The sequence below is a fragment of the Chroicocephalus ridibundus genome, chromosome 7, assembly GCF_963924245.1.
Source record: "Chroicocephalus ridibundus chromosome 7, bChrRid1.1, whole genome shotgun sequence".
In the NCBI taxonomy this organism is placed as follows: Eukaryota; Metazoa; Chordata; class Aves; order Charadriiformes; family Laridae; genus Chroicocephalus; species Chroicocephalus ridibundus.
Genome location: NC_086290.1, coordinates 41,973,962 through 41,999,214, shown reverse-complemented (window position 1 = coordinate 41,999,214; position 25,253 = coordinate 41,973,962). Strand labels below are relative to the sequence as shown.

At 45.3% G+C, this 25,253-nt stretch overlaps 1 protein-coding gene across 1 annotated transcript; it reads right to left on the bottom strand.

The window, feature by feature from the left end:
* Positions 1-483: 483 nt before the first annotated feature.
* Positions 484-24,820, bottom strand: ATIC (5-aminoimidazole-4-carboxamide ribonucleotide formyltransferase/IMP cyclohydrolase). The gene is made up of 16 exons (XM_063340586.1): positions 24,699-24,820; positions 23,838-23,964; positions 21,896-21,972; positions 20,736-20,802; positions 18,342-18,430; positions 16,866-17,017; positions 16,577-16,733; positions 14,755-14,880; positions 14,477-14,584; positions 13,139-13,224; positions 11,824-11,913; positions 10,023-10,151; positions 9,000-9,092; positions 2,979-3,161; positions 1,335-1,490; positions 484-836 (listed from the first exon to the last, which is right to left on the bottom strand). Exons 1-16 carry the CDS (start codon positions 24,718-24,720, stop codon positions 717-719), a joined length of 1,782 nt encoding a protein of 593 aa, XP_063196656.1. The 5' UTR covers positions 24,721-24,820; the 3' UTR covers positions 484-716.
* Positions 24,821-25,253: the final 433 nt, after the last annotated feature.

Below are 25,253 nucleotides of genomic sequence, written 5' to 3'. Positions count from 1 at the left end.
TCTGCTTCATGCAAACTGCGCACAATGGAGAAGGGAAGTGGCTTCAGGCAAGATGCTTCCCAGATGCCCGCCTATGAACTCTGAGTTGAACTCCCTGGTATGCGAACAAGTATGTCAAACTCGCAGGAAGGAGTCTTTTACCTTGGACAAAGCAATCCCATGCTGTCTCTCAGCCCAAAGCAGGATTCAGAGCACCAAGATTGCCGCAAAGGACCCACTCCCTTCTCCTCACAGGGAAAGAGGATAATGGATTAGAAGTGCCTGGAGAAAACTACCTGCTGACTCCAAAAACAAAAAAAGCCGCTCAGTTCAGTTTACAACACAAGATTTTTATCAGTTCATTAAGAAGCTGGGCATGAGCCAGGCTTTCATACCATTCCATAGGCCTTCTAATGAATTAGTAAAGTCTGAACCACAAGATTTACCTCAAAAATAAACCTTTTTCCTGAGGACACAGTATTTGGATGACACAAAGACTACAGATTTCACATAGCTAAGAACCGTATGTTTATTTGCAAAAGACGCTTATTTTCTACATTGGAGGCCAACTTCTGGCACTGTCATTCTGTTAACACAGGGAAAGATCTCACGTACAGCTCTTACAAACACTTGCTAAGCACAGACTGCAGATGCCTCCTAATTAAGCTGGTGATATTCCAGTTGCTGCTGCTGGTGAGACTGTGACCAAAGAGGGACCACGACAGCCCAGGGCAAGCTCAGTGATGGAACAGCCGAAGATTGGTGTGAATGAGAGTTATCCCCAGCTCATTGCAAGCTTCGATCACAACCTCGTCGGCAGCCGAGCCAGATGGAGCAGCGATGAACTGGACTCCACTCTGAACAAAGAGGGAGATAAGTGGAAGGATTAGAGGATGGAAAACCAAAATCCCCCTGAAAAGGAGCTGGCAGCCCCAGTCCTTCATCCACATCCCACGATACTAAGCGTTGAACAAACAAAAGCTTCCATCGCCCAAAGCAAAGCCATTCACAAGGGAGCTCCTCATGCGAGCAGTCAGTTCTCCCCACAGCTCAGAAATAAGAGTAAAATGGCTCCTCTGGAGGCAATAAGGCCTTGTCTTGATATTCTTAAACAGTTTAATAAACTTTAATCCTCTATTCATCCCAAATCAACAAACTGAGCAATGGCTGGATAATTACTATCCATGTGAGACCAATAACCATGAGAAACATTCTTCCCAGGATGCGCTACCCTAGCCCACAGTGCGGAGCAGAGCCATTCCTCTGCAATCCGCACAAAATTCAAACAAAAAGCCCAGGTTGCACAGAGGTTTCCTTGGAGTCACCCTGACATCCTCTCCCCACCATGACCTTACCCGTTTAGCTCTGTCAACGTTATCCCTAAAAGGGAAGAACGCATCGGAGCTGAGGGAGACAGCTGTCAGCTTGGCAATCCACTGCTTCTTCTCCGCTTCCGTTAATTGCGCAGGCACCTCCTCAAACATCGCCTGCCATTTCACCAGGTCTTCATCCTGCGAGAAGAGCCAGCTCAGCCCCAGAGCACGGGTTTCCCGGCAATCCCCTGCCAGAAGCACGTAAGGAGGAGGGATGATGACATCCCTCTGACACCCAGCTCAGCTGCGCCTTCTGCTCCCACAGCTCTGCCGCTGAGAGCTTCATACCAGGGATTTTAAAATCCCAAGTGGTGGTGGGAACACATTAGCACCATCAGCTCTTTCTGCATCCTTTTGACTCCCTTCCTTACCCCTCCTCACCCCAGGGCTTAAGGGATTCCTTCTTGTCCCCTTTAATTCGGAGATGCTGTGCTTGGCTGCCTGCAGTATGCTGCTCTGTGTAAATGCCAGCACACACAAACAGGATCTGGTAGATGACTTAACACATGACAAACAGCAGCTTGGTTTATGATTCACCTTCTGAAACAGCAACCGCTCCAGTTCTTGCCCCCTTAAACAAGCGACTGCTCACAAAGATGATTCACCAGGTCCCCAATCCAGCTCTTGGCTTTTGATACTTAAAAAGGACATACTATTTTCTTGTCTCACTCTTGCCTGTAACGGGGAGGCCAGAGGGATTGTGAGAAGCCAAAACGCCGCACAAGCAAACAGCAGTGTGCAAGGGAAGGGCAGCTGCCCCGACAGGGCAGTGAGAGCTGAAACATTAACTGCAGCTTTAACCCTTCCTCACTGCCGGGGGAACTACCAGATCAAACTAAGCTGCAGAGCAAAGTGCAGGGCAGTTCCAGCACGTGGGGCGGTGGGTAGGGTATCAGAGGGGTGAATGAGGACACTTGGCCACTGGCCATGAAACGGGGAAGTCACCATCCCAGGCCCTGGCCACTTGATCACCCATTTCTTTGGGATCACTTACTGCTGACACCCAGGCACAAAGCTCAAGCCAGGCTTTTAAGTACTACCTAAAGATCAAATCTGCAAATGCACCCATCACCTCTGGCACTGACAGTTTGGCAGCCAGTACGGGGGCTTCTCATGAAGAATATCTACGGACATTTCAAGCCATAGTCAAAACACTCTAATCCTGGTATCTACAGCTTCCTGTTGGCCGGCTACAGAACTACAGGCGCATCAAGGGAACTCAGTGACTCAGGTAGAGTTAAAGGTGGCTAATGTCCATTGCCCTAACAGGAATCACTGCCTTTATAAAGGCTGACCAGTTCCAAAAGTGGTAACCAACCAAGCGCCCTCTTGCCTGAAGCCCATCCAAATTTGAGAAGGTCTCCTCAGCATGGAGCCAGCAGAGAAGCAGCTCGGCATAGGCAGGAGGTGGAAATGGTAAGGGCCTCATTTTATGCCAGAGGAAACTCTGAAGCGAGCTATGGAAGGACTTGGTTTTTCCAGGGCCAGAATTAAAACTGAGGTGTATGAGAAAAGGCCCAGGCATCAGGATGCCTTGCCAGGTCCTAACACAAACAGCTGATATTTCAAGCAGCTTTGTTTCACAGAAGCTGGCCTCTCCAGGGAAACTTCTCAGCCAGCCCTTACCTCACCAATGGTCCCAGTGACATACTGATCAATGGCGTTGGAGATCTCCGCTCTCTTCACACCTGCTTTGAACTTCATGGAGAGCACGCGCGGGTGGTGCCGGAGCCACCAGTTGTTTGCCTTGTCACCAGCCAGACGCGTGCAGTGGATCCGGGACTGCTGGCCGGCTCCAATACCTATGACCTGAAGCACATGGATACAGAGCACAATCACACCTTGCTGCACAGAGATCGCAATCAGAGCTGCATTCCAGCCAAGCAATTAGGAAAGACCTCCCACAAATCAGCTGCTCCTCACTGAAGCAGAGAGAGAGAGAGTGGGTAATCAGTGAGGAAAACCTTGAAAATTCCTGCACCCCCAATCCTGTAAATTGGTTACACTGGTTACAGCTCTCTGCACAGGTAGCTTCCATGGCTCTGCTGAGCTGACAGTCACTCTGAGGACACAAGATTGTTTCCTCCCTATACATAGCATAGCCCCAGCCATCAGAGCCAAACTGTTAACCTCAGGAGAGTTGATACAATTATGGCTTTTGTTTAAGGCAAAACAAAATGCTGTTGGATGTAGAAACAAATGTGGCTGCTAAGAGATGACAGGCTGCCTACCTGTTCTTGGAAAGGGCACTTGGGTTAGAGGATTAAAGTCTGAGCCCACCTCACCCAAACACCATCATCTCTCCCAGAGGGCCAGGCATACGCTGCTTGAACAGACCAAGCGACATGTGGTGGGTGACAGGGCAGTTTGTCTGTCAAGGCTGATAAGAAGGTAAATACACTGCTCAGTCAGGAAGGCTGGTCAGTAGGACCATTACATCCCATGAATTGTCAAGGCCCCGGAGCTACCAACACATCTCATCCTCTGCCATTTGCCAGAGAGTCCAGGATTTTTAAAATAGCTGGTGCTAACCTTAATAGCACTCGTGCTTGATATCAGACCTAGTGCTTCTGGAAGCAAAATCCAAAAGGTGATTTTTTTCCCCCTGAAAGAGGCTGCTATGAAAATACGGTATTTGCTCCATTTCCATTTGCTTTTATCAGACCACTTTCTTTAGAGTTCTCATCGGATATATTCAACCCCTGACAATTTTTTCAGGTACACTATAGATTAAAATACATAGAGACTCTTTGGAGCCTGGCGGTGGTAACTCCGCCAGCCATTTGTCACAGGGTATCACACAGTGCAAACAAGCTCTTGCATCCCCTCTGGGCTGCTGCAAACTCACACTGGAGACAAAGGTGACTCTTAGGTGCTGACACCACTGAAAATTAGACGTGGCTGGGGACATCTTGGTTACTGGATGCTGGCAGAACAAGCCCTGCTTCATCGTCCCCTGCAGACATGGTCTGCCTGCAGTCACAACTGGCAAGTGCAAGGGACAGAGCTGAGGTCTCTTGGGCTCCAGACTGTCTGCTGTCCCTCAGCTCTGCCATGACAGGCACACAAAGGGCAGACCTCAACACCATCAAACTTGGGCTGATAACTTTTCTCCATGGCTTTCAGAGCTGTGGGTCCTGCTTTCCAAAGACAGCTCCCACCATTTCAAACCAGAGATCTGATGGAAAACAAGTCTCTCTCCCGTAATTTCCTCCTCCTCTGAAGCCACAGCTGAACTGCTCAGCAGACTGCTCGCATGGGAGACTGCTCCAGGGACACTGTGTTGAGGCTAGCGGGTCTGGCCAATGCCTCAGAGTTTCCAGCTCAGACTGAAACAGATGGTAAAGCTATAAGCCAAAGGCTGCCCTCAAAGGAATGAATCATTTGTCTTCTCATTCATCAAGACACACAGTGACTTCACCTCTTACCAGAACCATAAAACATGCTGCTGGATACTATTCCCCCAGGGAGCAAATGAAAGACTTGGGCTGCTATCTAATATGATCTGCTCAGCTATAACTGAAGTCACCAGTGCTTAGTAAACCCACAAGGATATTAGTATTATCATAAATACTAAATATATGCAAAGTTTCTCATGGTTTAGTGACACCTTCACCCCTACAAACACTCCTGATGTCCAGCCTCTGCTCTCCCATCCACCCTGTTTAACCTTCAAACTTGCAGGGGACCCTGCATCTCAAGGGAGCTCAACACCAGCTGCGTGTAGGTATATCGTCTCTTCCAAGGAAGTTTATCCTCTCTCCCTGGACAAAGGAGAGGGCTTAAAATAGTGTCATACACTGCACCCAATAACTCACCCAGCCCTTAAGAGTGGGCCTAGCAAGCCAGGCTAGGCTAAAGCAGAAGTTCTCATCTGGAGATGCAGATTGTAGCAGGGGCCAAAACACCATGAAATGTTCCCAAGTTTCTAAAAAATGTGATATCATGTGCCAGAAGTGCCACATCCTCTCTGCCCTTTCCCAGCCAGAATGGTGCCTCCTCTTCATCACGTACTTGTGAGCTGTGGCCTTGCACTCCTGTGATGGAACTGGCTGGTTTGCTGCAAGCCCCAGCCTTCAGCCGGCAAGGGCAACGGTACTGGAGAAAGTGTTTCCAGGCCACCGCAGCCCCAAACACACACAGCTCCTTCATGAAGGCACCTTAGAAATCAAGCTCTACCTGTCAGCACCCAATCACCCTTCTCAAAAAGGGTGTTTTCCTTTTCTCTATGAGCTACTCCAAATATTTTACATTTTTTGTGACGTAACTTCTGTCAGAAGATGCATAACTGAACTTTGGCTTGTATTCAACAACTCTGAAATGGCAAAAACTCTGTATTACAGTTAAAGTGATGTTTCCTGTGAACTCTTCATAGGCATCCACAAATATACAGAGATTTATCTGCAACACATGGCACATTTTATAATGGCAAGGGAATATAAAAGCTGCTTCCCTGTGCCGCCTTCTGATGAGCCCATGTTGTTATAGAAGGAAGTTCATAGTTACAGCCCGGGAAGAACATGCTGGTAAGATGCACTTCACTGGAAAATGCTGATCCAGGGAAAACAAAATCCTTTTTTGTAGAAAAATGTGTTTTGATGCAACACTGCTAGGGAAGATTTCTTCAGTCTAGCCTGGAATTTCTAGTCTACCGAGGAGAAACCACAAGGTTGAGCTTCTGCTTAATGCAAACTATCGACTTGTACCTGAATCTCTCTTCCCACTGGCCTAACTGTTCTCCCCCTTTTCCACTTCGTGTTTCTCCCTCCGTTCCTTTGGAAGGAATACACCTCATCTCTCCCTTCCTCAAATGCTGGCTTTCTCCTATATGAAAACACAGCCGAAACCTCAAAATCCTCCACTAAGGAATCCTTCCCCCTCTATTTTCTGCCTATTTTCGGCACAAAAATTAATTGTTTTTCTTTCAGAGTTAAATCTCCTGGGAATCAAAAAGTGCTTAAGCAGAGCCTATTAAGCGTAAGGAGTGAAAGGAGACAGTAATACAGGGTGAGTAGAAAAATCACTTAAAAAAAGCAAGCTTGGGTGAAAATTGAGAACTACTTGACCAAAACACTTTGGCTAGCAGGAGAACCAAACGTGCCACAGAGCTGGAATACTGTGCAAAAGCACTGAGCGGATGAGATGGATAATGAACGTGTGAACACAGAAACCCTAAATACATTCAGAATTGTAAAAAATAAATAAAAGACTTCACAATTAGGAAGAAAAACAAACAATGAAGTTACTGACAAATGTCTGCACCACTGGTGGAAAACAATAAGGTAAATTAACAGGTTTGTTTTATCCTACTGTGCAGAGAGAAAGAGAATAATTTTAAATTGCTAATTTGAAACATGATGGTATCATTAAAGAACGTGTAAATCAACATGTTACAAACTGGCTTTGCCGTGCTGAAAGTCAGATAAAACAAGTGAAAGTGTTTATTGCAATTAGCAGCAGCTGGCTTCCTGCAAATTAAGTGACACTCAAGTCCATAAATGCTTCCTCCCACTCCATGTTTTCCCAGAACTTGTTAACACAAGCACCAGCCCTTGCTGGAGTGGCCAATCCACTCACAAACACAACAAAGCCAAGCTGTCAAAAACGTTCTACGTATCTGATACACCAGAGTTTTGCTACGGGGATGCTGCGAGGCTGAAATAATCCCTGGAAAACAAAAAGCAATGGAACTGAGAGAGAGCTGGACCTCCCATGCTTGGCACATGCAACCCAAAGTCAGTCACATGCTGGAAAAGCATTTTAAGTGTAACAATCTGGAAGTTACTTTCCACCCCCGGTTCTCCATTGGTGCTATTTTCTGGTTTGCACCCAAATACCACCGTACGCATCTGATGTTATGTCTTGGTAGGTGATATGGCCAGTACTTAGTTCTGCGCGGCATCACCAAGAAGAACCTGAGCTAATCACTATCCTAGTGAGACTGGTTTTCAGCCCACTTTATTTCCTTCCCCATCTGTACCTTAACAACAGCCTCAATACTTAACAGCCTCAGGAAGCTTTTAGAGATTTTAAAGCCAGAAGGGAGCTCCTACCTGAGCTCCTCCATTGCTGCCTATAGCACGCCACACTGCTGTTTCTGCACTCAGACTGTAATGAGTCTCCTAAGGAAGACGACATTAAGCTCTGATTTGAAGAACCCAACACAGATTCAACACCTCTTTGAGTAAGTGATTGTAAGGGCTGATGATCTTTACTATTAAAAAGGTTACTTGTTTCTTAGTGCAGTATCCAGACCTCTGATCTTGGTCTTCCCTGTCACATACACAACAAACCAAGACAACACAAGTTTGAATTTAATTAAACATATGGCTGCAAATATGCAAAACATCACTGAGGCCCAGACAGTTAAACTCCTGCCTGCCTCCACTGCTTTTCACTCCTCCCCCATGCCTTCTCCCTTCCATATGGTACATGCATTACCACACGCATTTCAGAAACATCTGCAGCACCACGTTAAGTCCAGACTTGCAAAAGCACTGGGGAAATTGCTGCTGTAATAAGAGAGAAGGAGCAAAGATAGTGACACCTTTGTTCTGGGGCTACAAGAACTAACACTCTCGAGTACAGAGAGCCATTTAAAAGCAAGAAGAAACCCTAAAGCTGAATAAAAGAAAAATGCCAGATCTCCAGAGACATGTTTTCAAGAACCATACAGCACGTGACCCCAGAAGGTAACAGAGAGACAGCACTGCAATATTTTCAGGCTGTAACAACACTCTGACAAAGGCAGACTGACTCCCAATGCAAAAAGGACAGCACTGCAGTTCATTCGCAGCCTGTACCTGTAGGGTACACTGTTTGATCCATTTTGCTGATTTATGACGTACCAAAGCTCAAGATCAAAAGCATTCTTTGTCTTTTTCTTCTGTATTTTTTTTTAAATAATCCAGGCCTATGGAAAAGTTAGCACAGAAAATACAGAACCAGCTAAACAAGGGCATTACGAGACTGAGTGGTTGGGCAAAAATACAATTGTTAACACAGTTACAATAACTTTTGGGTAACTGAATTAAGCTGAATACATACTGATAACTTGGAAAGAAAGAATACTTTTTTCTTTAAATTCAAGATTCATATTTGATAATGCCCCTGTAAATCCCAACATAAGTTTTTAAAAAAATAATCAAGAGAGAACAGAAGATTTCTAATGCCCCAAAGGGGAAAAAAGCAAGCGCAGCCCATCTTTCGTATACAAAAAGTGAAAATAAAACTAAAAAGCATTTGGACAGTCACAATCCAGCTGTGAAAACCACTGTCATTTCCTAAGGCTCTATACGGACTACAATACATGTACATGCCCTCAAAAAATTACATCAAAGGACAGAGTAGTTAGAAAGAAATGACCCAAGGCCAAACTTGCAGAAGCACCTAAGAGCTTTTCCAACCCTATCATTGAAAGAGCCAGCCCTGTCATTACCGTGAAAAAATTACAGCAAGGTTTTGAAGCAGCCTCTTGAGAAACAAACATTTAGCTCCTGCTCTGCATGGCACTGTCTAGGGCAGTTAGTCTGTACCTGTTTAATAGCTTCCTGTATGCTAAATGATTTTAAAACTCATGCCTGACAAAAGCACTCTAACCAGCTTGGCTGTGAAAGCAGGCTCTCCAGAGCTGCCTGATCTGGTTACCTGCCCATCCTTGGCGTAGCAAACGGAATTGGACTGGGTGTACTTGACAGCGATGCTGGCAACAATCAGGTCGCGGACAGCAGACTCAGGCAGCTGAAACAAAACGCCATTGTCAACAGCCCATCTTAACAACCACGACCAGCCAACTGGCTAGTGATCTGCAAACCCCCAAAGCCATCACAAGTACTGTATCACAGAAAGGTAAAACAAGGTAACTAAACATATCCTGTTTTGTTCAATTACCAGCAAATTTTGTTTACGTTAAAAACTAAGTGATTGATTTGGCAGCTAATCTCACAGTTACCAAGTCAAGAGGGCTCTACCAGTGGCCCTAAGCCTGCAAAGTCTTCTGTATTCGCTCACTGTCATCAGATGTACTCATAGGCAAAAAGCTAACGAAGTATGCATAGGACCACAAGAACAATAATAGCTCCTAGTATCTGCATTAAGTATTATTTTAAGTCCGTTCTATTACTAATTTATTAAAATTATTTTTATTACCTCAACGTCTGAACTTGCTTCTGAGCCCATGACTAATCATGTGCTCATTTAACATCTGTTTTTTAATGAGAACAAGATCAGAGACAAAGAAATAACCGATAACTTTCTGATGATGTGAACTCTAAAGGATGAGCAATATCAGCAGGGCCAGAGTTTATACAACACACTGTATACAAAAGGGAGAAGTAAACAGTGAGTCAGAACGAGCACATGGCTGTCTCACCATAAGAAAATACACAAGGTAGCTTCTTATAAATAATACATACAAATATTTTGGTAGTCAGAGACAAAGGGCAGGTCCAGCTCTTCTTATTTACTCAAGGAATCAAAACGATGCAAACTGCCCTGATTTACCAAAGTATATTTGGTCCAGAAAGTTTGTTGCATTGTTTTGTTGAAAGCCAGTTAAATCTCATTAAAATATTTTAAGAACTCTTAAAATAGAACAGTGATGACTTCCTTGATGACAGCACACCAGTTCATCCCACCGCTCTCTAAGCTCATTTATGTTCTAACACTTACATTTTTATTCTTTGTAACAATGTTCTTGAACAATGACCGGTCGATGACTGCATTGTTCCTCTTCTGCATGAGATGCAATCCATAGAGGGTCCGAATCTCATGGTCATCTGGCTCATAATGGGGATCCATCTAAAAGCCAAAGGACAGGGCAATAAAACGCTCTGAGAGCTCTTGAAAGCCAATGTCCAGTAATAGCTTAGGTTAAAAAACATTATCTAAAGAATCCAAAGAAGCGAGCTGTTTACAGAAAGCAATGTCAAATCATCAGAAGTAGTTAGAATTAACTGGAGCAGCAAGGTCTCAAGAGCACAAAGTGACATTTACAGGGCAAAGAGAGGTAATGCAGTATGGATGCTTATATACAAATGTCCACGTTGCGAGCCACAAAAATCTACAAAGTCTTGTAGTCTTTGTACTAAAGGGAAAAATATCCACACAAAAAGAGTCTTTCAGTCTTCCACAGGAAGGTAGAAATATTTTAAGTTGCTTCATACATGCCTCAAGGTACAACTCCCAACCCTCTTTGACATTAAACAGTGAATGCGATTATTTCCAGAGATGGACTCTCTTGGGGCACATCTCCAAACATGCAGACCAGTTAGTTTACACCAGTGTAAGGGGCGAAGTTAAATGGAGCTGTTAAACTGCATTCAGGTCTATGCAATGCATGGGCCTGTTTAGAATTTTGGTAGCCCCAGTTCAGGTTATTGAGACATGAAGTAAACCAGATTAAGGCTACCAGCTCTAAATAAGAGCATGCACGTGCTTTCTGTGGTTTCCCTAATCCATTTAAATTTGTTGAGATCAACTTTCCTTAGCATCCCTCTGCAGACAGGCCCTGAAGATACAGGCTTAGCCAATATAACCTCATCCTAGCAAAACTAATTGAATTCAGGAGGTAATCAGCTGCCAAGATTGTCTGCAATTTCATTCCTTCTTGCCTGAAGCTCCTGAGCCATCTTCTACAGCTTCCCTGGTAGTAACACTACAATTGTGACTTCAGTTAAGCCTTGGATTTTCTTTTTGTAATGTTATAGTAAAGTTCTCTGTTCATTTGTCTCAGAGTCAGGCAGAAATAGCACCTGTTTGGCTGCCCTGACAGCATTATGGAATCTGTTAGAAACGTTCACCAAAATGTGATGATTTTGAAGTCCCAGCAACCACTGGAGAAACTAGGAAGGCAACCTGACACTGACTTGACCACACTATATTAATATAGTATGTAAAGGTGCATCATCCCAGGTCCAAACTCGGCCTGTGCTGTTATCTTCATCACTGACCGTAATAAAGACCGCTCCACAAATACCACATGCCAAGACACGGCTTCCTCCAGTGACACACTACACACACTTCTCACTGCCAAGACTCACAACATTGATGTTGTATCTTAGATATAAAGAATTATATATATATCTCTTAGATATAAAGAATTCAGGGAGGAAACAAATTCAGCAAAAGTGAGAAGAAAGCTGAAAAGAGTGGAAAGAGAGCACAGAAGTTCTGTTTCTATGAAGCACTCTTGCTGGTTCATAGATTTAATTACTTTAAATCCACATCACTTTGAAAGCCAAGGAAGGCACTGTATAAATATTCCCCTCTAGGACTATAGGCTAAATGTGACCACTACACTGCTGGTGGAATTCCAGCTCATACAGGAATCCCCAAAGACCCAGTGGAAACACTTGCATTCACTGTAGGGGGGCCTGCATCAGCCAAACCCCCCAGCTATTTGGACAGTAACATCTGTGAAAAACAGGTACAGAAAAGCAGCAGAGGGTTATAGTGGAGCAGGAGTACAAACCTGGAGCACACAGTAACCACCATTCTTCTTTTTCGCAAGGATTTTGAGAGCTTCTTCCTCATAGCCAGGAGCTACCACACCGTCAGATACCTGCAACACACAATTTCAGCTTTCATGTGAGAAAGAAAAAAAAGAAAAGAAAAGAGGAGCTAATACCAAAAGCTCCACCTGCCATTTCCAGAAAGGCATTGAACACACACTTATTGAGGTCTATATGTAGCATACAATACCAAAGGCACTACTACAATATTGGTTTCAGTCCTGGAAACAAGAAACAGCAGAGTGCTATAAGCTCTTGGCAGGAGTTAGTAAAAAAAATACCCCCCCCCCATCACTTTAAGCAGAATGGAACCAATAACTAGTATCTCCCTCCAGGGGGAAACAGCTTATGCACTACATCCCCACTTCTCAACCCTAACACTAAACATGGCTTAAAAAAATAATAAAATCCTTATTTCAAGTGACACTCCTGATGAGACAAAAATATTGTCAAAAGACCTGTTAACAGCACTGAAACTGAGAAGAGTTTACATTCATCAGTGCCGTGAAGTGATATACACCTTTCACATTCTTATCCTACAATGTGGGTGGGGCTTTTTTGTTGTTTAAGTAATAGCATACCAAATGTTATCCTCACAAACCAGTCAAAAGTGCTGTTTCATTTGTTTGAAAAACAAGTCCCCAACGTACAAGTCAGCCCTTTGCATTGTGCCTTTCCCCTCTCAAAAAAATTGTAAGCAACACGTAATGGGATGAACGTGTTTGCTAAAGCGTTAACTCTGTATTTAAACTAGTGACTTGTGGCATGCGGTCAGATATGGAGTTTATGTTGAATCCAAAGTTAAAAGCGCAGGCTGGAAAAGTGGCTGAGCCTACACACAACTTGTAACAAGTGGCAGGCAGCAATCTACATCCACCTTCCTGCCTTGGGCAAGAGGCTGGTCATCAGCTCTCTGGTCCTCTATCGTTCCAATTACAGCCATTCAACCAGATACTCATGACAGCGTAATCAGGGCTCATTTCCAGAGGCCTACTCGGAGGCAGACGTTTGCAATCATCTCTTGGAAAGCAGCATTTCAAACGCTGCTATTTCACAGGCTCGCCCATACAAGCAGGTTTTAACTGGTAGGAAGAAAAGTGTGTCAAAAGATAGGTGTAAATTCTGCACTCCAGATACCAAATTACACAAATGGACCAATAAATAGTCTTTAGTAAAATGGGTCAAACTCAAACAGAATGGCTGTTACAAACTAATGACTCCATCTAGTGCGATTCTCCTTTTTATACTTGAGTGATTTGCTGCTGTTTAACTAACCTCTCTGGAAATAATCTTGGCAGTAGCCACATCACAGATATCGGACAGGGCAATGAAATCACCAAAAGACGACATCCGATCAGCACCTGCAAAATCGTGGTTTTAGTAACTTATCAAACTACAGCATAATACAAAGGAACGTCTTTGCTCCTACAATCCAGTCAATTTCCATGAGAGCTAATAATTTAATCCCACATCAAAAAAAAAAAAATGAGAGCAACAAGGATGAGAAATCCTACCTCAAACATACGTGCCTTTAAGTATTCGCATAGTTCAGATATCCTTCATTCTTCACTACATTTGTCAAAGCTCTAACTCTGTAATGACTACCTCCATTACTGCAAGCAGCTCTGCTGTAGCCATAGTGGCAAGAGGACAAGGAGAAGCAAGGATTATACAGAAAGCTTTTACATGGGAGACAGTTGGAAAGAGTAAAGCTTTTAGATGCCTATGCTCCCAATCTGGCTTTCCCTGCAAGAAACCAGACCCAAAAAATGTAACTAAAAGCAATTATTTTTTTTTTTAATAAGTATTCCCTATATTTAATGGCATAGCTAAAGCAAACTCAGCTCCCATCATGGATGCTCTACTACTTAGCGAGTTCAATTCTTCTGTCCCTGCCATTCTAAAGGTTTATTTTTCTACCTATCATGCAACGGTTTTCTGAGGGCAACGTTCAAAGGCAGTCTTTAAAGTGGTGAAAATGAACCCAAGCCAATGTGCCCCTTATCAAGTAAGGTTCCTTTGTTTTCTATAATCTGTGCAGATTTTCTAGGAGTATCATGGAAAAATGGAAGAATTAGCAAGCTACCTCTGCTAAGCAGGAGGACGCTATTTTTATTTACTTATTTTTAGCTTTTTTGTGAGCTCTGCAGTACAAAAGCATTAAAAAACCACCACCAAATACTAGGATGAAACATTTCTACTGAAGTTAAGTATTTCTGAGCACCCCATTTGCAGTGGAAAGCTGAGTGTGAAAAGCTACAAGCACAGCTGTTTATCCCGATCCTTTAGCCAAAACTCCACAGATTTATGTGTGTGTGTACATACACACATCTAAATTAAAAAACCCTAAAATCTCTACAGGTACACCAAAGAACAGAATGCAAAATGGCTTTAGCCTCTTTGAAATGATATGCAAGGTCTGCTCACTCGCAGAGCAATTTTTGATAGGCAGTCCGTTCATTTAGTCAGTCAGTCCAATCCTTTGGAGAAAAGCCCTACAGAGGAGGAGTACAACGCAAAGGGAAGAGGCTGTGAAGTTCTAAGTGTGCTGCTCAAGCACTGAGAATTAGGCTCAGCTCTTTGCACATGCTAGTTTATTCCTGGGCTTCTCACCTCTGCTTCGCGCATAGGCAGACGCTAAGGGCGTTAAGGTCTTGTGGAAGTCATGCACCATGCAGACTTGCGCCTCCTCTTCGCTGAGAGGTATTCCAACAGCAGCACCTAGTGGGAAATACAAGCCAGGGCACTCAAATTGGAACCCTCTCGCTGATCCCTGCCCCTGGGACCTCCCCAAACTGCCAGGGTAAGGGACACAGCTACACACCTGGCAGAGCCCGCCAGAAGCCGCAGTCTGTTCAAAGAGAAAAGCATGGCAAGAAGGAGCCACCCACCTGCAGGACTGACATGTTTGAAGGAGGCCGCAGCAGGAATGCCTAATGCCTGCTTGAGTTCCTTCACCAGCTGCCAGGCATTGAGAGCATCACACAGGTTGATAAACCCTGGAGAGCCATTCACCACTGCAAATGTAGCACACAAACAGACACGTTAACACAGGCAGAGTCTGCTCCCTGGAGTCTGGACAGCACGCAGAAGAGATTTCTCCCACCAAGAACTGAAATCGCTACAAATAGTTCTTGTTAAATGACCCTCGCTCCTCAGCAACCAGTTAAGTGCCTGAAGAGCTTCAGTGACTTGTGAGGAATGCACAGGCTTGAGACTCAGGAGATGCCAATACAACTCTCTTCCCTATGAGAAGCTGCTGATATGACCTTGGAGCACGATGCACACTGACCCTGTGCACCTGCCCTCTTGTGAAAGGGGAACAAAAAAAGAACATTCTCCCATATGTTCTCTGAGTTCTTCAACTGGCAGCCGTTTGGAACAAGATCTCTTTCTGAAGGAGTCTACCAGAGCTTGATTTTGACTAAGGTGCACAGAGCAGTGCTGTCAGGGAAGAACACAAAAAGCACTTGCTCCCTATTATTCTAGTAAATAAATTTCTATAGTGACTATGGCTTTGATTCAACAAAGTACTCCAGCACTACCCAAACTTTAAGTACATGTTGTCTCTAACTGATGTCAACAGAACCACTCACAGCCATGAAATTCAGGGAAAGCTTTTAGCAAAATGCTTCATCTGGTCCTCCCATGAGAAATCCATGTCAAGAGTAAAGGTCATTCAAAAGTGTGCTCTCAAAAGCTTCTACCCTGGTCCTGCAAGAAGAACTGCTCATACTGACATGTCAGGACTGTGAGCATTTCATGAGATAGGAGGAAAAGATCATTTTACCAATAGTCTGTGGACAAAACAAGCAGACACAGCGTTGTTCTGCTGCCATACTGGGAGGCAGATTTGCAGGCAAATCAACTTCCAGTACAGGCATGGAAAGGCTTCCTACATGATCCCAAAATTGAAATAAGGAAATTCTGCAACACAAAGCTTCATTGTCTGTTCAACAGGACAATGCCTGCACCAAGTCAGAGCTGGTTTTCACCAACATTAAAAGCAATCTCAAGAACAAGAGTAGCCACGCTTTCTTCCTCTCCAGAACAGGGGTCTTCCTCACTGCAGTAGTGCTGTGATGAGTGGCACACCCTGTAAAATGGCAGAGACCCACCAGACCTGTCCCAAACCCTTTGAGCGAGACTAGTATCCCTTCCCCCTGCCACCAGTAGCAGAAGCAGCTTTCTAGAACACTAAGGTAATAAATCTCTGCTTAAAACCATCAAAGAAAAAAAGAACAAAACCCACTCAAACATAGAGAAGACTCGTTTGGTTTCTGGACAGAGTAAATGGTGACACAAAAAGACTGGGAAGTTCTAAATAAGGAAAATGGAAAGGAGCAAAGCATCTTAAAAGGATAACAAAGTTTTTCTTTGCAAAATCTGGATCTGATGTCAAGCAGAAGGTGCACCATGTAAATCTGCTTAAAATGTCTTCACTGTGGACGCACAATCTTACACTAGCAGAGGATACGGAGCTACAGTAAGTCTTGTGGGGGTCAGCAGACAAGCTTTTCTGTCTCACACAGCTCAACCTTTTCATTGCAAAGCTAGCATCACTCAGCAATTAAGTAGCTGTTAAGGCACCACTGGACATCCCTCGGACAAGATGGTATTTCAGTTTTAAAGACAACCGCTGAACATGCCCAACCAGCTCCTTTCCCAGCTATCCCAGAGCTCCCTTTGGGCCAGCATGGCCTTAGGGCTCACCTGTCAGGGGAAGTTTGGATCTCATCGTGTAGAGCTGCGCAGGACTCTGGTGAGGATTCATGCCGTACCTCAGGGGCAGCTGAGACACCCCCTTGCTGTACTCTTTCCTAAAGTAGTCAGAGATGGCAGCATCATACTGAGCAGTGTGCGTGAATGCCTGGGGACAGAATGGGGGACATCTGTCGGCTTACAAACATCAACTTACGAAGAATTTGGTGTTTAAAGAAGTGAATGAATAAAAGGCAAACGAGTCTGGCCTAGCTCTTCACTGCAAGCAAACACGACCAACCTTCAGTGCAAGATGACGCCTGGTTTCCATGGAGGTGTCTTTGTCCTTTGATGTCGCCATCTCTTTAGCTACTGCAGAGTAGTCTGCAGGGTCACACACAACTGTCACGCGAGCATGGTTCTTGGCAGCCGCTCGCAGCAAGGCAACTCCTCCTGCAAGAGAAGGATGGAGGCATGAGGCACTTCCTTTCTGGACACGGCATAGCGGAGAGACACATCTGAGGCCAAGAAGGGACATGCACTAATTAATCATTTGTGCCAAATGAATGTGCCCCCCACCTCTCCAGCAAAGAGAAGGGACTATAAGAGCACTCTTCAAAACACACAAGGCTGGTGAGTGTGACTGAATCCACTGGTGAAGGTGCAGGCACAGGCAGAGCGGCAGCAGCAAGGAAACAGGTCATGGGCTGCGATGAGCAACTGGGGCAAGAATGCCTTCAAGCAGCACAGCCACATCACAAAGAGGATAGCTGTCTTCACACATCGCGTAAGCGATGGGAGCTGGGGAGGGGTCTATAGCAAGATTTACTTCTATGCTGCCAAGCAACAGAGGCTCCCAAATCTCTCTGCAACCACTAATGAATCCGGCCCAGGCCCTCTGTGTAAGATAAAATGCCACTCTTTCCCCTTAAATCTGACTCTACACAGCTATTACAACACTTTAAATCATACAAGACACTAGGCTGCTGCAAAGCAAAAGTAGAGGCTGGCACTGCCGCATGCAGAGTGAGTATTACTCCATAAAACATTTAATAGAGCGCTCTGCTGGGCATCATTTGGACTAAACTACTGCAAGAAAATTCAATCGCAATCCAGCCTCGTGGCACAAAACCGTGCCTGTACTGTTCACAAGCTACCAAGCAGAGATGCTGCAGTGAAGGAACGGAAAGCCTTTTGGGGTTAATAACCGGCAGAAGCAAAACTGCTGCTGATATAGGTATCCATGCTTCCAAACTCAGGTCCTAACTACTCTCCTACATATGCAGACCAGCCCCTTTCCTTGTAATGGCTTCCTGCAGTGATGTCTTCAGCAACCCCCAGAGCACTTTCAGTGGTTCAGCTTTTTCTCTCCAAAGCTCGTGTTTACTTTTATTACACTGCCAGAGGCTGCAAAAGTAGTTTAATTTTCTCTCTGTGTTTCAGTAGGAAGCATGCTCCACCTGGCCTTTCCTAGCACAGCCTTCTCCGGTACATCAGGCTCCTTCTTTTGGGCAGTGCATGACTTGCCCACCCAGGCAGCATGGCTTGCCAGCCTGTTACAACAGCCACTTGCCATGTTAATCGTAGGTCTGCTTAAAAGCAATGAGTTTTACCCAGCTACGGTTTCAGTCTGCTCCTTGCAACTCCTGAGCTCTTTAGCAGACTTCCTTTATGGGTGTGCAAGGCCACCAAACAAAAAGAAAAGAACCAAGACCACTTAAGAGACCAGAATCATCAAGTCTGCCTAGACAACAGATTTGCTCTGCCTTTAACTTACCAATATCAATCTTTTCCACTGCCTCTTGCACAGTTACATCTGGAGAAGATACGGTCTTCACAAAGGGGTAGAGGTTACACACTACAACTCTGAGAATTGAAGGGAAAAGCACGGTTATTCAGTAAGAAATAAAAATGCCAAACTGGGCTTGGCAAGCACAACATACCACCTGTGGTTGTACGGCCTTATCTCTCAGACCAGGGACCAACATAAAATCCTGTAGCCGAGGCTTCTTTCTCCAAAAGACTGAAGAGACAGTGATGTTCAGCCAAAGGCCAAGCGATGGTACAATGCATTATGAAATTTAACTGAACTCTATGCATTAAACAACATTACAGCAGATAGAACCACAGTTTAGAGTAGTTTAAAGGAAGCATTTCTTTGAATACATGGGCCTGTATTTAAATGTTTAGTGATTTTGGTGCACAACTTCATCCATTTCAGAGGACTTCAAAGTGGGCTCTCAGCAGCACTGAAAATAGGCATCCACCACTTTCACAAGAGAGCAAGCACCCAGGGCAAGGCCCATTGCAAACAAAGTACAATCAATCTAATTTTCTGCAACTTTTCCAAGAGCAGAAAATGACCTTCTGGCCTTTCAAAATACCAACAGCATATGAAACCTGAGTGCACAGCCTGGATCCCATAAAGCCTCTGTAGCACATGAAAGCAGGGGGGGAAATTGGCTTTCCTTTCTCAAGTTAAGACTGGACCTTAGGGGAATTAGTTTTTTGATCTGATCTGGAAGAAGCTGCAGTCCGTATTCCAGAAAGCATGAAGTAATATCTTGCCCTGTCCCATCCTACCAGTGCCACATGAACTGTGGTGGAAGGAAGTATCTGTTTTGACCTTCACAAACAATGTTTTTAATTCAAAAGAATTAATTTGTGAATATATGAAAGTATTGAACTCCACTGCATACCCAGTATTGGCAGTGAATTGCTGTGATGCATACACTCGTGTCCAACTTAGAATACTCCTTTGTTTCTACACTGTGTGATGAACTTGAGCAGAAGGGATGATCAGCTTCCAGTATGGTTTTCAGAACCCCCTATGTCTCTAAATTTCCTACCATGTCTTTTATTGCCAGTTCTACTTCTAACACCCCCTCCTCCCAATCCATTCATGCTCCAAACCATCAGGAATCTGTGGACTTTTAACACTGCTAATGCTTTTATCTGTGGAAATCAAGATAATGAATATCACTGTTTCCTACCTTGACTTCGGTATGTAAATTTTATGCAACTATGCAAAGACACACCTGCTGAGGATCAGCCCCTTCTGTTTTATGTAAGACAACCCAAATCCAAATTATTACTCCAGACGCGAGCGCCCTATAAGTCACTGATGTAAAGGCGTGTTACTCCTCCTGCAATTCAGCAGAGCCTGATTTAATATGTAGCGTACTCTGAAGAGCCACCACTGCTGCACCATCTATGAGGATTCCTGCTGTTTAAAATGTCAGGCTTTCAAATTCAGCCTGGAAAGCCATCCCTCCTAGGCACATCAGGTTTTTAAAAGTAATTTTAAAAGCTAAGATGCATTCTGGACCAACCACCACAGCCAAACTACACCTCCCACCCTGGATATACCTACAACTTACTATGTTCAATTCAGCCATTTATTTCTAAACCAGGAGCTACCACTGACATAGGACTGGTTACTCACAATCCCTAGTTAGATGTTAAAACCAATTAGTTAAACATAGTCCCAAACTGCCCTGTGTGAGTGTACTGAGTAAATACATTCTAACAAAAACAGAATGTTTTTTTGTTACGTTAGTACACAAACTGTGTTGCTTCAATTTCTGGCTGCAGCTCACTTGCTCACACAATGGCTCTCAGAAAGTAAGCTTTCTGTCTGTTATCTGTGTGTTTTCTGCCTGTACAAATGCTGCGTGTTCACGTCTACTCTTTATTTACATGTTGAAACTCAGTAAACATTATGCAAATATCAAAGGGTATATTTACTAAGCAGGTATTTCAAAATCAGGGATTGTCATCTGATCAGACATCCAGCGCCAAGGTGAGGGGAGATGCACCAGCTTCTAAAGCACTGAATTCAGCTTTGCAGGAAGCGTAATGTGGCCCAACATTGGTTAAATATAAAGTGTCAACATTCTCAGATAACCAGAAGAAATTAAAACCTCTGTTCCCTGTGGAAACCACAATGTAACTTTCTTGGTTCAGTTTTCTCTTACTACCAGTGATGAAGATGCATCTGTAGAGGACTGTATTTTTAAAACATAGTATCTCCTGGCAGGGAAAAGGGAGATTGCAGTTCTCCTGGTGGGCAGATGCTACAATCCCTACTGCTCCCATTCACTGGTGTTGACGGGTCACCAATGTTCATTTTGGACTACTGATGAATTGCATCATGTTCCCCAACATTTACCTTACAAGGCTGAAATCCTGTTTGTTCATATCAGCATTATCTTCTGGAATATTGCGAGCCAAAATGCCTAGTTACAAAAAACAGTACATCTTTATTAAAAAATAATTAAATCACCAACACTTCCTTTAATTCAACATCTTCCTTCAGACTGTGCTTTTCCTCAGAGACTTCTATCACAAAAGTTTTGATTCTAGTTCAGACAACAGTCCTCAGCCCTTACTCCTCTGTCTTTATTCCATTTTACTGCCTCTTTGACTGTTCAAACTCTGCGCTATCTTTTTTTTTCCCCCCCAACGCTAAATCCTAGAGCATTCCAAGTGCTGAACAGCAACCTCAAAAATGTGCTTTATAAGCATATAAGCACTGCTACCCTTTTAACACTAAAACTGTCATTAAGGAGTTCATGGAGAGGGAAAGGGCACCTGCCGCTCATCAGCCAACAACACCAAAAGGCCATGAAACAACAGGAGCAAGAGAGGCTCTGCCTCCAGCTGAGCAGTGTAAGTGGCTGGCTTGGGTCCAGGAGCTTGGAGGAACATGCAGGTGACTGTCTGGCATGGAGAAAGCAACACCCCAGTCCTGGGTTCAAGGCTGTCACAGGAGATTGCCTCCAGCCCTCAGGTATGATGGGCAACAGGCTCCACTTGAAGGATCTCAAGCACAGTAAGAGGAGATGAAAAAGCAGATGGTTTAATGTCCAGATTGACCGACTATCAGACATCTTCCCTGCTGAAGAGGGGCTAAGGAAGATTAGACATGCAGAAACTACCCACTACAGACTAAGCTGTGACGTTCCTTATGCTGTGCACCAGTTTCATCCACAGGTTAAATTCAGTGGACTCTCTCCTGAACAGGTCTGAAATGGAGTCTGCAAAGAACGTGCAAAGGCATTTGCAGAGAAGGCCTGTTACTTGTAGCCCTGGGGAGGAAAAGCTCTAACTGCAGAGATGCCAGCATAGCAACAGAGGAAGTAATTCAGCCACGGTGCACTTCTCCACCCCGCGCTTTTCACCTCTCCTTCTGTTGCTAGAGCAAATCTGTTTTCATTACCCAGGTCTTCCACACAACCCTTAAAAAAAGACATCTGTCAACCCCTTCTTCCCACCCTCACTGCCCATGGATTTCTTTTTTAGACTGAAAATATATTAGCAGAAACATACCAGCATGCACTGCAGGATGAAGGGTTTTCACACGTCCACCTAACATCTCAGGGAATCCCGTCAGGTCCGAAACATCTCTGCTCAACGAGAAAACACAGCACAATAATAGATGTGCCATACCGCCTTAATCTATAGGTTGAATGTTTATTATCCCCATCAGGGCAGCAACTTAGATCTACTGGCAATGTCGGTTTACTGGAAGGAGATGTAAAACCTAGGAGTTTCGAAGGCAGCGAAGTGGGGAAATAAACCTAGCTTTCTTTTGGTCCATCTGCTAAAAAAATAATAATAAATCACCACCTTTCCATCAACAATAGGAAGAGTTTAGAGAGAAAACACATGCAGGATTTCTCTAAACATCAGTACCTTGTATCTCAGTAAGAACACAACATATGGAAGGTGTATTACTAAACTGCTAGGAAAAACCTATGCTGAGTGACAGACTAGGATACATCCTTCAGAAGGCTGTGAAGTAGTTCTGAGATGAGGCATTCTATGTTAAGATAGATCTGACTGTTTTCATTACGGTTGGCATCCATCAACTACTTAGCCAAATGCTGCTAGGTACAGAAGGATTAGTAAAAACAGCCAAAATGTTGGTTTAATGCTCTCACTCTTCACAAGATAATGATCTGTATCTTATGCAAAAGCTACATCTGACAGAAGACAGAAAGGACACTGCTTTCTAGTGACCCAAAACAAAAAATTGTATAAATGTCACTACAAAACCCACCTATGCCGATGGGACAACATCTGCTTTTCCCAGGAATGAAATTAAAGTTCATGCTCAACTAAGCAGTACAGTTATTTCTCGAATATGCTGAAATAATCAAGATAAGCAAATCCCAAGTCAACATGGTTTATAAGACAGAATGGAAGCCCACGCTCAGAAGATACAATACCTCACTACTCTTCTTCCCAGCTTAGCCAAAACATTAATTAAAAGTTTCACTGCTCCCTATGACTGCTTATGATCTCTGATCTAGTTGAAGATGTCCCTGCTTAACAAAGGGGGCTTGGACTAGATGACCTTTAAAGGTCCCTTCCAACTCAACACATTCTATGATGGTAAAGGAACAAGAAGCTGGAAAGGGCAGGGGAAATATGACCATCCTTTGCTCCAGGCTTCACTGATAACACAGCCAAACAAAGAGGTTGGAGGGACGTGACCAAGTGCTGGATAACAGCGAGGACAGGGAGCACTGGAGGTGGTGTATGTTCATGCTCATGTGTCCCAGGGGCCCATCGCTGCATTCACTGGAAGCAAACAAGGAGCTATAGTCACCTGTCCTGCCAAATACTTGACAGATTTTTCATCACTGTACTGGAAATAGTTTTTATTTGGCTAGAGCTGCTTTTTTAATCACAGCATGGAAGAAACTGAAACAGATTTCCCCGGAATCATGGGTCAAAAGAGCCAGTGACTGTACAAGCCCCTCCTCGAACAGTGGATGCACAACACTTAAAAGGCTCTGCCTGAAAAAGGTGACCATCATGCTGGGAAAATTATATGTGACAAACGATCTCCAGTGAGCTTCAGCATATTCCTGACACATGTCACCTTTCCTGTCCCAGGACCGGGCAAAAATCAGATTTCACCTGGCTGTGATGAGCCGCACCAGGGTCAGATTATGAATTTCAAGACAACTGATGGTCTTGCGGGAAAAATAACTGGCTCAAGGTAGACAAGGCATCATCTCCAATGCAAGGCTCCTGACATCTCTGTGTGCTGACCTGCACAGTGATACTCTTTGACCTCAGTCAACCAACTTCAGGCCAAGAAAGCTGTGTAGTTTGCTCTGGGGCAGGTTTTTTTGGAAAGGCAGGTTTGCTTGCAGACCAGTTTTCAATCATTTTTGCTCACAGATGGAGAAAGCAATTTAAGCAACCTCAGGACCCAAATGAGCATTTTTGGTGGAGATCTATAGGAAAGTGTCTGTACCTGACAGGCAAGCCAGCATCCCTCAGGGATTTGGCTGTTCCTCCAGAGGCAATTAAACCCAGCCCGAGAGCATTCAGACTCTTTGCAAATTCCACCAGGTTGGTCTTGTCAGAGACGCTAAGTAAAGCTAACAGAGGAGGGAAAAAGAGCACAAATATTTAGTTTTTAGAAGTGGAACAGAGAAAAAAAAACACAACAGGATTAAGAAACTGAAACACACTTTGTAAGTTCTATAACTTATGAATCTTCTCTGAGGCGAGGAAAGGCCTGACAAGGAGGTGACCGGGCCGGGGAGAGGACTGCTGACCACCAGGGCCTCAACTTCGTCACCTCCAACCCTGAGAAGGCCCCCCCGCTCCTCCTCCTCACCCCCGGACAAGCCGCCGTTTGCCTCCTGCCCCCCCACCGCCGCCTGCAGCGCCGCCGCTCCCGCCTCAGGGCGCCGAGCGCGGGGCACCCCCTCACCGTCCTTCCCGCTTCCCTCCCACTCCCAGGAGTTCAAACCCCTGGAAGCCAAGGTATAACCAGCCCGGAGGGAAAGAAGCGGGACACACACACACACACCGCCTCAGGGCACGGGAACTACCGGGTTGGAAGCGGCGGCCCCGCTCCGAGACGAGCGGCACCCGGCCGCCCCTCGCCTTCCGGGGCCGCCCTGTTTAGGCTGAGCCCGGCAAACACGCCTCGGCCCGGCGACCCTGGCCCACCCGCCCGACGGCCATTTCGGGCTCACCCTCCCTATCCCCACAGCCCCCCGGCGGCTCCAACAGCCGCGACCGATGGTCGCTGCCGCCGCCACCACGGCGGGCGGGCGTTCGCAGCCCGACCCGGGCTGCCAGGGCCTCGCCGCCCCCGCGTTACCGAGCTGCTGCCGGGCGGCCATGGCGCCGTCGGTGAGTGCGCGCAGGCGGCGGCGGGAGGGCGGGAAGGAAAAGGGCGAGCGGCGGCGGCCCGGCGGGATTTGGGCGCCCGCTGCAGGGAGGGGCGGGGGCCGGAGGGGGCGGCCCTGACGGGGCGGGGGAATGGCGGGCAGGCGGCGGGGTGCGAAACGAGCGCGCTGAGCGTGTGCCAGGGGGCGTGGGGGACCTTAAAGATCATCGAGCTACAACGCCGTGCCCTGGGCAGGGACACCTCCCACCAGACCAGGTTGTTCCAAGCCCCGTCCAACCTGGCCTTGAACATCTCCAGGGATGGGGCAGCCACAGCTTCTCTGGGCAACCTGGGCCAGGGGCTCACCACCCTCACAGTAAGAATTTCTTCCTGATACCTAATCTAAATCTCCCCTCTTTCAGTTTAAAACTGTTACCCCCTCATCCTATCACCATGCTTCCAGATAAAGAGTCCCTTCCCCATCCCTGCTGTAGGCCCTTTAGGTACTGGAAGGCTGCTATAAGGTCTCCCTGGAGCCTTCTCTTC

Excerpts from the sequence above, each read along its gene's own strand:
- ATIC (XM_063340586.1), bottom strand. The coding sequence starts at position 24,720 with ATGGCCGCCCGGCAGCAGCTCG. Across the intron at positions 20,803-21,895 it reads TCATCCTGCAGTGCATGCTG|GCATTTTGGCTCGCAATATT; the intron begins GTATGTTTCTGC and ends TTTTGTAACTAG. Across the intron at positions 14,585-14,754 it reads CAAACATGTCAGTCCTGCAG|GTGCTGCTGTTGGAATACCT; the intron begins GTGGGTGGCTCC and ends ATTTCCCACTAG.